The 18340-nt window shown below is 34.9% G+C and overlaps 1 protein-coding gene across 4 annotated transcripts in view; it reads left to right on the forward strand.

The window, feature by feature from the left end:
* The window catches only part of ZC2HC1A (zinc finger C2HC-type containing 1A), a 131801-nt gene that overhangs the window by 11737 nt on the left and 101724 nt on the right, over positions 1–18340 (forward strand). For 2 of the 4 annotated variants that reach the window (XM_056824130.1, XM_056824131.1), the window contains exons 2-3: positions 12584–12642; positions 13121–13237. In XM_056824130.1, coding sequence (XP_056680108.1) covers positions 12584–12642; positions 13121–13237 — 176 coding nt within the window. Of the gene's footprint in view, positions 1–12583; positions 12643–13087; positions 13238–18340 lie in introns of all 4 variants that reach the window. The other 2 variants (XM_056824133.1, XM_056824132.1) reach the window with 1 other exon arrangement.

Here is an 18340-nt window from a genome sequence, read left to right on the forward strand (position 1 = left end):
TCCCAATTTGTTGTTTCCCTTCTGATTTTAGTTATATTGGTTTTGTTTGTACAAAAGCTTTTTAGTTTGATGTAGTCAAAATTATTTATTTTACATTTTGTGATTCTTTCTATATCTTGCTTGGTTTTAAAGCCTTTCCCCTCCCAAAGGTCTGACATGTATACTATTCTGTGTTTACCCAATTTACTTATGGTTTCCTTCTTTATGTTTAAGTCACTCACCCATTTTGAATTTATCTTGGTGTAGGGTGTGAGGTGTTGATCTATTCCTAGTCTCTCCCACACTGTCTTCCAATTTTCCCAGCAGTTTTTATCGAATAGTGGATTTTTGTCCCAAAAGCTGGGATCTTTGGGTTTATCGTATACTGTCTTGCTGAGGTCGCTTTCCCCCAGTCTATTCCATTGATCTTCCTTTCTGTTTCTTAGCCAGTACCAAATTGTTTTGATGACTGCTGCTTTGTAATATAGTTTTAGGTCAGGGACTGCAAGGCCCCCATCATATGTGTTTTTTTTCATTATTTCCCTGGATATCCTTGATCTTTTGTTCTTCCAAATGAACTTTGTTATGGTTTTTTCTAAATCAGTGAAGAAGTATTTTGGTAGTTCAATGGGTATGGCACTAAATAGATAAATAAGTTTGGGTAGGATGGTCATTTTTATTATATTGGCTCGTCCTATCCATGAGCAGTGAATGTTTTTCCATTTGTTCAGGTCTAGTTTTAGTTGTGTGGCGAGTGTTTTGTAGTTGTGTTCATATAGTTCCTGTGTTTGTCTTGGGAGGTAGATTCCTAGGTATTTTATTTTGTCTAAGGTGATTTTGAATGGGATTTCTCTTTCTAGTTCTTGCTGCTGAGCTGTGTTGGAGATATATAGAAAAGCTGATGATTTATGTCCCACCTTTCCTTTTCAAAGAAAATTGTTAACTATCATATTAATAAGCTAGTTACTTTTAGTTACCTGGACTTTTCAGTAATTTGTCCTGAACCTAAAGATAGAGACTAGATTTATATGACTTAATGTATAATGGAACTCCCAGATCAGGATACTATCTCTACTAAAAACATGCCACCCCTTTTTATACAACATAATGTTTTTGAGTTGCCTAGAAAAACCTAAATGACTTATACAGGATCTCATAGCTAGTATGTCAGAAGCAGGAGCTCAAACCCCCAGGGTCTTCCTCACTTTGATAGACCCTCTTGCTTTGCACATTTTATTGTTGTTTGGTCATTTCAGTTGTGTTCAGCTCTTTGTGGCCCTATTTAGGACTTTCTTGGCAAAGACCCTAGAGTGGTTTGTCATTTCCTTCTCCAGCTCATCTTACAAATGAGAAAACTGAGGCCAACAGAGTTAAGCAACTTATCCAGGATCACACACCTAGTAGATGTCTGAGGTTAGATTTGAACTCACAAAGTCAAGTCTTCCTTATTCCAGACCTAGCACTCTATCCAATGCACCATCTAGCTCCCTTACCTTGCACATAGTCAGAGTTTAATAAATTCTTATTGGATGAATGAATGAATGAATGAATGAATGTGTTTACAACCAGGTCTATCTTTGCAACTGCCATTAAAGCAGGCCCTCAGGAACTCTCTGCTATTATCTTATTGCATACTAGTTGGGAGAATCTTGGAGAAAAACTGGTACAGCCTACACTAGAGGTTTGGGGGGGAAAGGCTAGAGAGGACATGCAGTACTGGGATGTTAGTTTTATCCAGATAAGGTGAACTAATAGGCATCATAGATAAAGGATTGAGTGATCAAAAAATCATAGCGCTATAGCTAGATGGACTTTAAAGACCATCATGTCTATCTGCCTCATTTTTACAGATTAGGAAACTGAGGCCAAGAAGGTGGGCTTGCCTATGGCATTCAGTGACTTTCCTATGCCATTCACCTAATAAGTGTTAGAATTTACACCCAGTTGCTCCTAGCTTGAAGTCTGGCACTCTGATCTACTATATCATAATACTTGTTAATTAGTCAATCAAAATTAATCAATTAATCAACACCTGACCAATTCTCATATTTTGTCCTAAATTTTTTACCTATAAGACTAAAATATTGTCTATGCCCAGGTAGCATGAATTAGTAGTGAGCATCTGTATGTTATATGGGCCTAGAGACAGGACCCACAGAATTCTTGTATTCTGTTGGTAGTTAAAACAATGAAAGGACTTTCTCTTTGCTCCAGATCATTATCTCAGGAGAACAAGGTCCTGTCAGTTCCTATTTGGATCAGATGGCTGGCATTACATAATCCAGCCTTTGTGTAAGTCTTAGGGAAAGTCATTCCACTCCTAGTACTGCAAGATTCATTGCCTAGAACAGATGTGTGTTGTCTTGGAGCCATATCTTCTAGCTGGAACTCAAGCTTTTCAAGACACTCCCCAGGGCCAGGACAAGTGGGATGTGTTTAATATGTTTGATTTTTAGCACCTTTCTTCCTCTGTTTTTCTTCTATTGCCATCATTTACTCACAAAAAGTGAGATTCATATAAATGAATACTATTTTGTTCAAATAATTCATTACCAAGTGTTGAGCATTGCAAGTCCTCTTCATTCATCTTCATTTTTCATTCATGATGATTATCTGCAGATAGAGGCTGTTGTCAGGAGTGAACCCAAAGCTTTTTCAGCATTGGAGAACTTAGAACCATAGATTTAGAGCTGGAAGAGATTTTGGAGGCTTTCTATGACCACTTTTTTATCTTACACATAAGGAAATAGAGGTTTAGTTAAGTGACATGACCAAAGATCTCACAGTAACTTGGAATTTGAATCCAAGCCCATGACTCTGCATCCAGCACTCTTTCCATAATATTCTATACCTCTCTAGTACTGTAAGAGCTTGTCCTTTCCAGGAATAGCCTTTGAGAATTGAGTTAGGTGGGGGAGTGGATGGAGCACTAGGCTAGAGTCATGAAAATTTAACTTCAAATCTGACCTCACATACTGACTATGTGACACTGAGCAAGGCTCTTAAGCTCTATCTTTCTCAGTTTCCTCATTTATAAGATGGAAATAACAATTGTGCCTACCTCCCTGGGTTATTGTGAAAGTAAAGTGAGATAACATTGGTAAACCATTTAACACAATGCTTGACAAATGTTAGTAGATCTTTCATTCCTTTAAACTTTCACCTTCTCAATCTCACAAAACTCTCCATTTACCTCCTTCCTCCCTGGTTCCCTTCAAGTTCCAAATGAATTCCTACCCTCTCCAGGAATCCTTTTCTAATCTTCTTAATATAAGTGTCTTCCTATTCCTTATTATTTCAAATTTAGTTGGATTATAGCTTGTTTTTACATAATTGATTACATGATGTGTCTGGCACATAGCAGGCAGTTAATAAATGCTCATAGAATTAATACATTATTGGTGGAGTTATGAATGGATCCAACCATTTTTGGAGGGCAATTTGGAACTATTCCCAAAGGGCACTAAAACTGTACATAACTTTTGATCCTGTAATACCACTACTAGGTCTGAATTCCAAATAGATAATTAAAAGGGGAAAGGACCTACTTGTACAAAAATATTTATAGTAGCTCTTTTTGTGGTGGCAAAGAACTGGACATTGAGGGGATGTCCATCAATTGGGGAATCAATGAACAAATTGTGCTATATGTTGGTGATGGAATATTCTCTTGCTAGAAGAAATGTAAGCAAGATGATTTCCGAAAAAGCTGGAAAGATTTGCAGGAACTGATGCAGAGTAAAATGAGCAGAACTGGGAAAACTTTTTAAACAGTAACAGCAATATTGTATGATGATCAATTGTGAAAGATATAGCTACTCTCAGCAATACGATGATCCAGGATAAAACTCATGACAAAGGATATCGTCCACCTCCAGATAAAGAACTGTTGGAGTCAGATGCAGATCAAAGCATGCTATCTTCCACATTAGTTTTTTTATGGTTTTATTTGGGGGTTTTGGTTTTATATGATTATTCTCTTATAGCAATGAACAATATAGAAGTATGTTTTGCATGATAATATATGTATAGCCCAGATCAAATTATTTATCAGCTGTGATATGTGGGAAGGAAGAGACAAAGGGAGACAATATGGGTCTTATTATTTTGGAAAATGTGGAAAATTGTTTCTAAGCTAATTACATGTTGCCAAAATATGAGTTTCTAGAGATGGTGAAGTTCAGAAAAGTGACCAGGTGGGAAATGATGGGGAGAATTCTCTGGGCAAGAGGGATCAGAAGTGTTATTTTCCTACACTCCAATCACGAGAGAGGAAATAGTTGTCTAGCATTATTCTTTAAAGATTTTCAAAAGTAGCCTACAAATCATATAAAAATCTTTTTCCTTCAAAGATTCTTTGGATGTAGCCAGCTGGTGTTTCTCTCTTTTCTAGTGTAATGGGGAAGTGTCCTAGAGGGCTGTAAGATGTTTTCATCCACCTAGGAACTCCTCAGGGCCAGTTAAGCACCAAGCCCTTTTGTTATAGAAACAAAGTTTATTTTAACAAAAGGGATAAGGGGAACTGGTAAATATGACCCTCTTTAAACTACCTCCATCCAGCTCCTAAGTCTCCTGGGAAAGGAGAGACTTCCTTTCTTCTTTAGGCCTTACCTATACTCCCTCATGCTATCTAAAACCCTTCTCCAGACTATCTGACTTATCCCTACTCTTCCCACCAGTAATTAATAAAAAAAGAAAGGTAAAAATGTCTAGGTTTGGCTGATGTACTAAGTAACTCAAAGTTATAAATGAAAAGCTTTGAATTACCTTAGCCAATAAGAATTCTGGTAGTTGGACCACTGTCAGATGAAGACTGGACTCAGAAAAATTAGTTTTTTCCAAGTAAATACTCTACCTGAATGCCAAAGAATTTTTCCACAAAAATCCTGATTTTCCAGGGAGAATCTCTTGGAGCAAAACTCCTCCTTCAGCTTGAAATAGTAAGCAGAGACAAAACCCACTCCAAGCTAAGATGAAATTCAAGAATGAAGTGAAGTTCAGTTATTTTCAGTTTTAGACTCCCACAATTCCTTTCTACCCAGAATCCTTTCCCAGAGCTTACCTCAAAATTCCCCAATTTCCACTAACCCTAGAAAACCAGTCTTATCCCTAATTTATATTCCTATACTAGGTTAGTGCTCCCTGTTGAGAAGAGATATAACTCATATATTTAAGGAAGGTTCTGCAGAACCTTCTTCTGCAGAACCTGTCTTCTTGCTGATATATCTCCAACTGCTTTTTTAATTGAAAATTTGCATTTAATTAATTAATTTAGAATATTTTTCTATGGTTACATGATTCATGTTCTTTCTCTCCCATCCCCTCCCCCCATAGTCAATATACAATTCCACTGGGTTTTACATGTATCATTGATCAAAATCTATTTCCATATTATTGATAATTACACTAGGGTGATCCTTTAGAGTCTACATCTCCAATTATATCCCCATCAACCCATGTGATCAAGCAGTTGTTTTTCTTCTGTGTTTCTACTCCCACAGATTTTCCTCTGAATGTGGATAGTGTTCTTTCTTGTAAATCCCTCACAGTTGTTCAGGATCACTGCATTGCCAGTAATGGAGAAGTCCATTATATTCGATTGTACCACAGTGTATCAGTCTCTCTGTATAATGTTCTCCTGGTTCTGCTCCTTTCACTCTGCATCAATTCCTGGAGGTTGTTCCAGTTCACATGGGGTTGCTCCAGTATATTATTCCTTTGAGCACAATAGTATTCCATCACCAACATATACCACAATTTGTTCAGCTATTCCCCAAGTGAAGGGCATCCCCTCATTTTCCAATTTTTTGAAACCACTAAGAGTGCAGCTATGGATATTCTTGTACAAGTCTTTTCCCTTATTATCTCTTTGGGGTACAAACCCAGCAGTGCTATGGCTAGATCAAAGGTCAGATAGTCTTTTAGTGCCCTTTGGGCATAGTTCCAAATAGCCACCCAGAATATTTGGATCAATTCACAACTCCACCAGCAGTGCATTAATGTTCCATCTTTGCCACATCCCCTCCAACATTCATTCCTTTCCTTTGCTGTCTTGTTAGCCAATCTACTAAGTGTGAGGTGATACCTCAGAGTTGTTTTGATTTGTATCTCTCTGATTATAAGAGATTTAGAATATTTTTTCATGTGCTTATTAATAGTTTTGATTTCTTTATCTGAAAATTGCCTATTTATGTCCCTTGCCCATTTATAAATTGGAGAATGTATTGATTTTTTGTACAATTGATTTAGCTCTTTATAAATTTGAGTAATTCGACCTTTGCCAGAGATTTTTGTTGTGAAGACTGTTTCCCAATTTGTTGCTTCCCTTCTAATTTTGGTTGCATTGGTTTTGTGTGTACAAAAAATTTTAATTTAATGTAATCAAAATTATTTATTTTACATTTTGTGATTTTTTCTCTCTCTTACTTTGTCTTAAATTCTTTCCTTTCCCAAATATCTCACATGTATACTATTCTGTGTTTACCTAATTTACTTATAATTTCCTTCTTTATATTCAAGTCATTCACCCATTCTGAGTTTATCTTGGTGTAGGGTGTGAGATGTTGATCCAACCCCAATCTCTCCCATACTGCCTTCCATTTTTCCCAGCAGTTTTTATCAAATAGTGAATTTTAGTACCAAAAGCTAGGGCCTTTGGGTTTATCATAGACTGTCTTGCTGAGGTCACATACCCTGAATCTATTCCATTGATCATCCTTTCTGTCTCTTAGCCAATACCATACTGTTTTGATGACTACTGCTTTTTAGTATACTTTGAGATCTGGGACTGCAAGGCCCTCTTCCTTCACATTTTTTTTTTCATTATTTCCCTGCATGTCATTGATCTTTTGTTCTTCCAAATGAACTTTGTCATTTTTTTTTCTAATTCAATAAAAAAGTTTTTTTGTAGTTCGATGGGTATGGCACTAAGTAAGTAAATAAGTTTGGGTAGGATGGTCTTTTTCTTTTCTAATTGCTACTGCTAGTGTTTCTAGTACAATGTTAAATAGTAGAGGTGATATCTTGTTTCACTCCTGATCTTATTGGGAGAGCATCTACTTTATCCCCATTGCAGTTTTCATGGAATTCTTCCAGTTTATTATTCCTTAGAGCACAAAAGTATTCCATCACCAACATGTACCACAATTTGTTTTTCCATTCCCCAATTGGAGGGCATTCCCTCATTTTCCAAGTTTTTACTACCACAAAGAGTGCAGCTATGAATATTTTGGTACAAGTATTATTATCTCTTTGAGGTACAAACCCAGCAGTGCTATGGCTGGATCAAAAGGAAGGCAGTTTTTTAGCGCCCTTTGGGCATAATCCCAAATTGCCATTGAAAATGCTGGATCAATTCACAGCTTCACTAGTAATGTATTAATGTCACAATTTTGGCCCATCCCCTCCAACATGTTAACCAATCTGCTAGGGGTGAGGTGGTACCTCAGAGTTGTTTTGATTTGCATTTCTCTAATTATAAGAGATCTAGAACACTTTTTCATGTGCTTGTTGATAGTTTTAATTTCTTTATCTAAAAATTGTCTATTCGTGTCCCTTTCCCATTTATCAATTGGTGAATGGCTTAATTTTTGTACATATGATTTAGCTCCTCATAAATTTGAGTAATTAGACCTTTTTTAGATGTTTTTCTTATGATTTTTTCCCCAATTTGTTGCTTCCCTCCTAATTTTGGTTGCATTGGTTTTGTTTGTACAAAAACTTTTTAATTTGATGTAATCAAAATTATTTATTTTATATTTTGTAATTTTTCTAACTCTTGCTTAGTCTTAACATCTTTCCTTTCCCAAAGATCTGACAAGTATACTATTCTGTGTTCACCTAATTTACTTATAATGTCCTTCTTTATAGTCAAGTCATTCTGAGTTGAAATCAATAAAACCAATCTCCCTAATGATTATAGATGCAAAAATCTTAAATAGGAAACTAGCAAAAAGACTCCAGCAAGTGATCAGAGGGGTCATCCACCATGATCAAGTAGGATTTATACCAGGGATGCAGGACTGGTTCAATATTAGGAAAACCATCCACATAATTGACCACATCAACAAGCAAACCAACAAGAACCACATCATTATCTCAATAGACGCAGAAAAAGCCTTTGTACAACACCCATTCCTATTAAAAACACTAGAAAGCATAGGAATAGAAGGGTCGTTCCTAAAAATAATAAACAGTATATATCTAAAACCATCAGCTAATATCATCTGCAATGGGGATAAACTAGATGCATTCCCAATAAGATCAGGAGTGAAACAAGGATTACCATTATCACCTCTACTATTTGACATTGTACTAGAAACACTAGCAGTAGCAATTAGAGAAGAAAAAGAAATTGAAGGCATTAAAATAGGCAAGGAGGAGACCAAGTTATCACTCTTTGCAGATGACATGATGGTCTACTTAAAGAATCCTAGAGATTCAACCAGAAAGCTAATTGAAATAATCAACAACTTTGGCAAAGTTGCAGGATACAAAATAAACCCACATAAGTCATCAGCATTTCTATATATCTCCAACACAGCTCAGCAGCAAAAACTAGAAAGAGAAATCCCATTCAAAATCACCTTAGACAAAATAAAATACCTAGGAATCTATCTCCCAAGACAAACACAGGAACTATATGAACACAACTACAAAACGGTCTCCCCACAACTATAACTAGACTTGAGCAATTGGGAAAACATTAACTGCTCATGGATAGGACGAGCCAATATAATAAAAATGAACATCCTACCCAAACTTATTTATCTATTTAGTGCCATACCCATTGAACTTCCAAAAAATTTCTTCACTGATTTAGAAAATAACATAACAAAGTTCATTTGGAAGAACAAAGCATCAAGGATATCTAGAGAAATCATGAAAAAAAAATTCAAAGGAAGGGGGCCTTGCAGTCCCAGATCTCAAACTATATTACAAAGCAGCAGTCATCAAAACAATCTGGTACTGGCTAAGAGACAGAAAGGAGGATCATTGGAATAGACATGGGGCAAGTGACCACAGCAAGACAGTATATGATAAATGCAAAGATCCCAGCTTTTCAGACAAAAATCCACTATTCGATAAAAACTGCTGGGAAAATTGGAAGGCAGTGTGGGAGAGATTAGGTTTGAATCAACACCTCAAACCCTACACCAAGATAAACTCAGAATGGGTGAATGACTTGAATATAAAGAAGGAAACTCTAAGTAAATTAGGCAAACACAGAATAGTATACATGTCAGACCTTTGGGAAGGGAAAGACTTTAAAACCAAGCAAGGCATAGAAAGAGTCAAAAAATGTAAAATAAATAATTTTGACTATGTCAAATTAAAAAGCTTTTGTACAAACAAAACCAATGTAACTAAAATCATAAGGGAAGCAACAAATTGGGAAACAATCTTCATAACAAAAACCACTGACAAAGGTTTAATTACTCAAATTTACAAAGAGCTAAAACAATTGTACAAAAAATCAAGCCATTCTCCAATTGATAAATGGGCACGGAAGATGAATAGGCAGTTCTCAGATAAAGAAATCAAAACTATTAACAAGCACATGAAGAAGTGTTCTACATCTCTTATAATCAGAGAGATGCAAATCAAAACAACTCTGAGGTATCACCTCACACCTAGCAGATTGGCTAACATTACAGCAAAGGAAAGTAATGAATGCTGGAGGGGATGTGGCAAAGTAGGGACATTAATTCATTGCTGGTGGAATTGTGAACTGATCCAACCATTCTGGAGGGCAATTTGGAACTATGCCCAAAGGGCGACAAAAGAATGTCTACCCTTTGATCCAGCCACAGCACTGCTGGGTCTGTACCCCGAAGAGATAATGGAGAAAAAGACTTATACAAGAATATTCATAGCTGCGCTCTTTGTGGTAGCCAAAAATTGGAAAATGAGGGGATGCCCATCAATTGGGGAATGGCTGAACAAATTGTGGTATATGTTGGTGATGGAATACTATTGTGCAAAAAGGAATAATAAAGTGGAGGAATTCCATGGAGACTGGAATGACCTCCAGGAAGTGATGCAGAGTGAGAGGAGCAGAACCAGGAGAACATTGTACACAGAGATTAATACACTGTGGTATAATCGAACATAATGGACTTCTCCATTAGTGGCGGTGTAATGTCCCTGAACTATCTGCAGGGATCTAGGAGAAAAAATGTTATTCATAAGCAGAGGATGAACTGTGGGAGTAGAAACACGGAGGAAAAGCAACTGCCTGACTACAGTGGTTGAGGGGACATGACAGAGGAGAGACTCTAAATGAACACTCTAATGCAAATATTAACAAAATGGCAATGTGTTCGAATCAAGAACACATGTGATACCCAGTGGAATCATGCATCGGCTCTGGGGGGTGAGGGGGGAGGAAAAGAAAATGATCTTTGTCTTTAATGAATAATGCTTGGAAATAATCAAATAAAATATTATAAAATTAAAAAAATAAATAAATACACTGAAGAAGTGATTCTTGTTGAAAAAAAAGAAATAAGTGTTTAGAATTTATTAGGGATTTTTCTAGAAAGCAAAATTATATTACTCAAATGCATTTTTCCTAGGTAAGAAATTGATGCTGTTACTCATTTTTGGTTGTAATCATGATTTTTTCCCCTTACTTTTTGGAATACTTGACATTTTATTTTATTTTATTTTATTTTATTTTATTTTATTTTATTTTATTTTTAAACCCTTACCTTCTATCTTAGAATCAATAATGTGTATAGTTCTAAGGCAGGAGAGCAGTAAGGGCTAGGCAGTGGGGGTTAAGTGACTTGCCCAGAGTCACACAGCTAGGAAATGTCTGAATCCAGATTTGAACCTAGGATTTCTTGTCTCTAATCCTGGCTCTCAATCCACTTAGCCACCAACCTGCTCCCATATTTGACCTTTTTAAAATGCCCTTTATTTAATTGTGTTTATCATTATAAAGTCTAACTGTCATAGGACCGTGGGCTTTCCATGTGGTTAACACAGAGATACCCATTAGTCTATTAGAATGTCAATGGAAAATTTCCAGTTTTTAAAATTACATATCAGAGGAGGCAACTGGGTAGCTCAGTGGATTGAGAGCCAGGTGTAGAGATGGGAGGTCCTAGGTTTAAATCTGTCCTCATACACTTCCCAGCTGTGTAACCCTGTGCAAGTCACTTGACCCCCATTGCCTAGTCCTTACCACTCTTCTGACTTGGAGCCAATACACAGTATTGACTCCAAGATGGACGGTAAGGGTTTAAAAAATTACATATCAGAAATGTTCATGTAAAAATTATTCAGAGCTACTTAATAAGTACATTGAGCTGTTCTTGACAGACCAGTAGCATCTGTAATACATGAACTCATTCATATTTTAGACACTCTGAAAAGATTATTTCAGTGACTTATTTTAATTAGTCACTCATATTTAATATTTTAGGTAATAGGGAGCCACTACAGTTTATTGACTAGGAGAGTGACATGGCTAGATCTGCACTTTATAAGATATGTTTGACATTTGAGTAAAGGATGAACTCTAGTGAGGAAAAGCTTGCTTCAGGGAGAAAAACAAGCAGGTTGTTGCAATAGTCCAGTGTGAGATGATGAAGGTCTGTACCAAGGGGTCAGCAGTGTCAGAGGTGCTATCAACCATGTTATACTGCCTTCCAATAGATTCACACACATATATAATGTTTTACATATATATATATATATGTATATATATACATGTATAATAAAAAGTCCTATTTTTTTCATAACTATTACATTTTGAAACCAACATATTATAATTTCATTTTTTTTCAATTTTTATTAATTACACAAATTTCAAATATGAAATTTAAAATATAGACATTAGGCTAAAAATGTAATTATTGTGAAGAAAATTAAGAAATATCAATGTTATATATTATAATATATTATGTAATATAATGTATATGTTAGGCTCAAAACATGATTATTAATTATAAAGAAAATATTGTTATGAATTATAATGTGTCATGTGAAATATAAAATATATTTGTTAGACTCAAGATATAATAATTACCTATGGCCACAATAGGGAAGAACATTAGTAAATTATTTAATCATTCTTCTGTTCAAAATTCAGAATCAAAGGTTAAATTTTAGTTTAATTCTCATTTTTTCTCCCTTAATCAAAAGTGTTTCCCTTGTATGGTCAAAAGTATCTTCTATTTAGAGTTATAGGGTCTAGGTTCTAATCTTTACTTCTCAGTGGGACCTTGAGCAAGTGACTCCACTTTTTTCCCCTCAGGGCCTTCATGTTTTTAAATTTGACATTTATAAAAAGATGATTGAACTCTAAGGTACCTTTCTACTCAAAAGTAAAACCTTCAAGTTGGTTAAATTTACATTTCCCTTTTACATACTATTATGGACATGATATGATGTGGAAAGTACATGGTTAGGTATATTTGAAATTGACCAAACAGCTGGAACCAAAGAATAATCATTAAAAGTTTATAGGGAATTTTCATTCCATATCATTAATGCATTAGGCTGTCACAAAATATTCTAATTGATTGAAATAAAGAGAATGTTACTCTACTCCAGAATGTTATTGTCACATTGTATAATACCTCTCCCTCCTCAGGAGAAGAGAAGGAGTAAATATCAAGAACTGCCTTCCCAGTATGTCATCACATGTGTCTAGTAAGTATATCATCACCAATATGTGAATAAAATAAGAAATTCCATTCAATGAATCCTGAGTCCAGTTCCTCCCTTAATATTAACTTTTAGCTAATTCCAACAGGATCACCACTAGGGGGAGGTCAAACACCATTTTGTTATCTTTTATTATGATCTTTCCTAAAACTATCTTGATCTTGTTATTGTTATATTTACTTTTAGACTGAGACTAATTCATTTAGTTAGCGTCAATAATTCCACAAGACTAAACAAGAATCAGCATTAGTGTAGGGGTGAGGGAGGAGTGGGAGGCGGGAGTGGAAAGGGAAGAGGGCAGGATGGGAGAATAGGAGGAAGAGATATAGAATATGTCAGTAACAGTCTGGAAAAATACAGGGAAGAAGAATGTGCTGTTTGGGGAGTGATATTTTCTGCGTTTACACTTTGGTCTTGTTGTTTATTTTAGAGTTGACCTGAAACATTGAATTTACTGCTTTAGGGGCTTCAGCTTCCTGGGATCACAAGATCACAGACTTAGAATCAAAAACCTTTACAGAGACCATGAAGTCCAACCCACTAATTTCAAAGAAGAGGAACCTAAGCTGGAGAGATTTAGGTAACTTGTCCAGAATCACTCAGCTAGTAAGTCTGGGACAAATCTGAACTCTGGACTTACTAATTCAAGCCTAGTATTCTGTCTACCCACTGTACCACCTGAAGAGTTGCATTAAATGATATTTAATGTTTCTTCCAAGTTAAAAATTCCATGATTCATTACATTAAGTTTAGTAAATTGATGTATAAAGATTAAATATAATTTTAGAAGGTTGTCTATAGTAATTACTGATCCTTCCCTACCCCCAATCCTTAGTTGTGGCTCCAAAAGACTCTCTGAAGTAATTCTTGCAAAAGTCCTATAAAATGTGGATAGAGGTCAAATCAATCTGAACTATGGGTTGTTTACTAGATTTGAAATGGGATTTTGTACCCTTTGAGATTACTCATTACACAAATTACTACAATTTTGAAAGGAAATGAAGCCAGTGACTGTTTACAGTGTTTGAACCTGAAATCTTGATTTTCCCAGCTACTGTTGCCCTCGCTCCAGAAACTATGTATACATATTTTGTTCATTACTGCTATATGTGTAAGCTGTCTGTACTGTTGGACTATAAGCTACTAAAAGGCAGAGGCTTTCTCATTTTTCTCTTTGTATTTTCAGTGCTTAGCTTAGCACTGGCAGATCCATACTAGGTGCTTCGAAAATGTTCTTCAATCAATTACCGATTGAATAATTCTAAGCAAATGAAAGTACAGGGAATGAATGCAAAACTGTTTTAAACATATCTGTTATGTTATTCCATAAAAATCAATATTGGACTAGTATTTTTATTTGCATTCTATCTTGAGAGGTTTTGCTAAAGTATAAGGATAGAAAGAAAAAAATTAATTTATGTGGCAATATTTACTCATCACATGAAGTTCTAGAGATAAAGTTTTCCATAATTGCCAATACAATAGTAACTAAAAATCAATTAATATTAATAAGTATATGTAATATCAGTAATAAATAGAAGAGCTAACTGAAAAATGATAGAAACAGTGCTTAATTTGTAGGGCTTCAGTTCAAACTCTGTTATTTGCTATTCATATGATGTTGGGTAAATCACTTAGCTTATAAGTCTTGAGTTTTCCCATCTATAAAATAAGGGAGTGCAACTAGAATATCTCTACAACTAGAATTCTTGTGATCTTGAACAAACCAAAGCTTATAGATACTTATATTCTTTCTTCTGAAGGTTTTGCCCTGCCAGATCTGTATGGATATCAGTCCCAACTCCTCACTACACAACACTTGACAACTTACACTTGCTGCTTTTTCATAAAGACTCAGATCTGAGATCATTGTTAGTCTTATTAATATGAAGGAAGTATGCTTGATCCAGCATAGCACTTCTCTGACTCTCACATCTTTTCCCAACTGGATGTGCTCTCTCCTTCTTTTTCATTAACTAACCTTAGTAATTTGCACCCTCTGCAGGAAAGGCGCTAGCATGGCATTGTATATCCTACATGTAAACATGCAGTAACTAGTGAATCTAATTAGAAAGCTGGAGATTCACTATGATACAGAAAAGGCTGGTACTAATGCCCAATGTACATGACGTGATCTTTGGAAGATATCCAAGATTTGAATGATCTTGGAAGTATACACCCCTTCTGGTAATTCATGATGGCAGAAAAACCTATTTTTTTTTTATTTTTTTGCTTCCTGGAACCCAACATTACCTAAACTAAATCCAAAAACCTATCAAAGTAACTTTCTTATAGATTTCAGCCTAACCTAACAGATTGGGTCCTGAAAAATTCTAACACATATCCTATGTTGGTCTTATAAGGAATTAACATGTTAAGTCCACTATTATTTCTTTGGGGGCTTTAGTTTCCTAGTGTCACAGGATCATAGATTTAGAGTCAAAGGACCCTTAGAAGCCATGAAGTCCAAGTGTTATGTATCATAGATAATCCTCATAAAGATTCTATATATGTGGGAGAGTATTTAAGATGAAATAATTTTCATAATAGTCTTTTAACAAACATTTACCACCAAATTAGTAGTGGATATTTAAGACCTTTCCAATAAGATCAATAAAGCAATGTCTATTTTCACTATTTTTATCTGATATAGAGCTAAAAATGTTAGCTAGTGCAATAAGGTAAGAAACATAGAGAGAATAAACACAGGGGAAGAGAAAACAAAATGATTACTTTTTGTAAATGATACATAGAGAACACTAAGAAGTCTGCTAAAATTTTTAATTGAACAATAAATTGAATAAATGAATAGGATATAAAATAAGCTCAATTGGATAATTAGCATTTCTTTATGTTTCTATAAAAATCAGCAGGGAGAAGTAGAAAGACAAATTCCATTTAAAATAACTACAATAATATATAAAATATTTAAAAGTCTACTTCTATACATTGGAATTATGTGGATACAATCACAATTTAAATCTATGTGGCAATAAAGATAATTAAATCATTGAAGAAATATGAAGTCATAGGTTAAGGCAAGTATATATAAATTACATTACTTCAGTTTCATACCAAAATGTCATAATACCATCAAATTAGCAAAGAATTTTGAGAGTCAAAGTGGTGGATCAGGTGGCTTCCCTTCCAAATAACTTTAAAATATCACCTTAAATCAAATTTTGGAGTATTGGAGCAAACAAAAGTTTGATAGAACATTTTTCTGACTTAAGAAAACTTAAAGACTTTGGCAGAAGAAATCTGCACTAGGGTAGAGTCCTGTCCAGAATTTATACATGCAGTAGTGACAAAACTGGCCACCGTATCTTCAGTAGCCCTCAGCCCAGAAATCAAAAGGGGAGATGACTGGTCAGAAAGAAATTACAAGGGACCCTTTGCTGGAAATGTGTAAATTTGTGCTTATTGGCAACTCTTTTGCCCTTATGCACTTCTGGGGCACCATCCCAAAGCAGAGAGGAGCACTGAGGGTTAGTTATAAGGGATCAGGAAATCAGTAACCATACCTCTCCCAGGATCATGCAACTTTAGAAGCCCCAAAACTTACAGGACCCCTCCTCTCAAATTCCCCAGGACTAGCTCTTAAAACAGCAATATGAAAAAGCCTGAAGCTTGGGATAATGGCCCCCGACCCCTAAATGAGCAGAGCCCAATTATAACATAAAATTCAAATTCAAAATGTAGGCTGAAAAAATGAGAAAATAACAAAATAAGAATATGATCATGAAAAGTAACTATAATGGCATAAAAGACCAAGATATAAACTCAAAAAAGAAGACAAAGTGAAAACAATTTTTTTAAAAAATCTCACCAAAAAATGTTGATTGGACCCAAGATCAATAAAGAGTGAAAGTGTTAAAGAAATAAGATAAATGGAGGAACAATTAGGAAAATAAATGGGTGACACAAGACACGAGACAAGAAAATAAATGGGTGACAAGAAAAATATGAAAAGAGAATTAGCTAGGGAAAAGAGGCACACAAATGCTAAATAAAATATTTTACAAAAATGAATTAGGCAAATTATAAAAGAGGTGCAAAAGTCAACTGAATAGAGGAACTTCTTAAAAATCAGAACTGGACTAAAGGAAAAAGAGGTACAAAAGCTCACTAAAGAAAACCATACTTTAAACATTAAAATTGGACAAGAAGAACTTAATGACTCCATGAGACAATAAGAAATAATCAAAGTCAAAAGAATGAAGAAAATGCAAGAAAATTTGAAATATCTCAGCAGAAAAATAATTGACTTGGGAAATATATCAAAGAGGAATAATGAAGGAATTATTAGATTACCTGGAAGTCATGATCAAATAAAGAACTTAGACATCATATTTCAAGAAATTATCAAGAACAATTGCTCTGATATTCTAGAACCAGAGGGTAAAATAGAAATGGAAAGAATCCCCCAATCATCTCCTGAAAAATATCCCTAAAGGATAACTTCAAGGAATATTATAGCCAAATTCTAGAACTCCCATGTCAAGGAGGAAAAATTGGAAGCTGCCAAAAAAAACTTCAATTATCATGGAGCTGGATAACATAAGATTTAGCAGCTTCTACATTAAAGGATCAGAGGACCTATAATATGATATTCCAAAGGGCAAAGAAACTAGAACTTAAACCAAGAATGAGCCAGCAAAACTGAGCATAACCCTTCAGGGGGGAAAATGAGTATTCAATGAAATAGAAGACTTTTAAATATTCCTAATGAAAAAACCAGAGCTGAATGGAAAAAAATGAGTTCTCAAATATAAGACTGAAGAGAAGAATAAAAAGGTAAACAGGAAGGAGAAATCAAAAGATATTCAATAATATTAAACTGTGCACATCCCTACGTGGGGAGATAATTCTTGTAACTCCAAAGAACTTTATCATTTTTAGGTCAGTTAGAAGGAGTATAGTACATAGGGTAAGGGTATGAGTTGAATATGATAGATGATATATTAAAAAAGGGAGAAAGATCTTCATGTACAAGTATATTTAAAGCAAGTCTTTTTGTGGAGGCAAACAATTGGAAAGTGAGATTATAACCATCAATTGGGGAATGGCTGAGCAAGTTATAATTTATTGTAATGGAATACTATTGTGCAGCAAAAACTGACGAGGAAGAATTCAGAAAAATCTGGAAAGACTTACATGAACTGAAGCAGAGTGAAATAGACAGAGCCAGGAGAATATTGTTCACAATGACAGGAAAACTGTATATACTTTTACAACTGTGAATAACTTATTCTCAGATATATAATAAACCAAAACTCTCCCAAAGTACTCATGATTTTAAAAATGTCATCTGCTTCTGGAGAAAAAGAATTTATAGAGTCTGAATCCAGACCAAAGCATTTTTTTCACTTTCTTTGTTAATTTTTGTTTTGTTTGAGTTTCCTTCCACTTAAGGATTAATACAGAAAAAATTTTTACAAGATCACACATGTGAAATCTATATTAGATTGCTTACCACCTCAATGGGGTGGGAGGGGAGAGAATTCAAGACTCAACATTCTTTTAAAAATGTTGGAAACTTTTTACATGTAATTGGGGGAAAATGAAATAAAAATTTAAAGAGAAATTTAAAAATAACCAATCAACCCATAAGCATCTATTAAACACCTACCATTTGTCAGGTCATGCCAGATGCTGAGGATACAAAGACATAAACATGAAA

The sequence above is a fragment of the Monodelphis domestica genome, chromosome 3 (genome assembly GCF_027887165.1).
Source record: "Monodelphis domestica isolate mMonDom1 chromosome 3, mMonDom1.pri, whole genome shotgun sequence".
In the NCBI taxonomy this organism is placed as follows: domain Eukaryota; kingdom Metazoa; phylum Chordata; class Mammalia; order Didelphimorphia; family Didelphidae; genus Monodelphis; species Monodelphis domestica.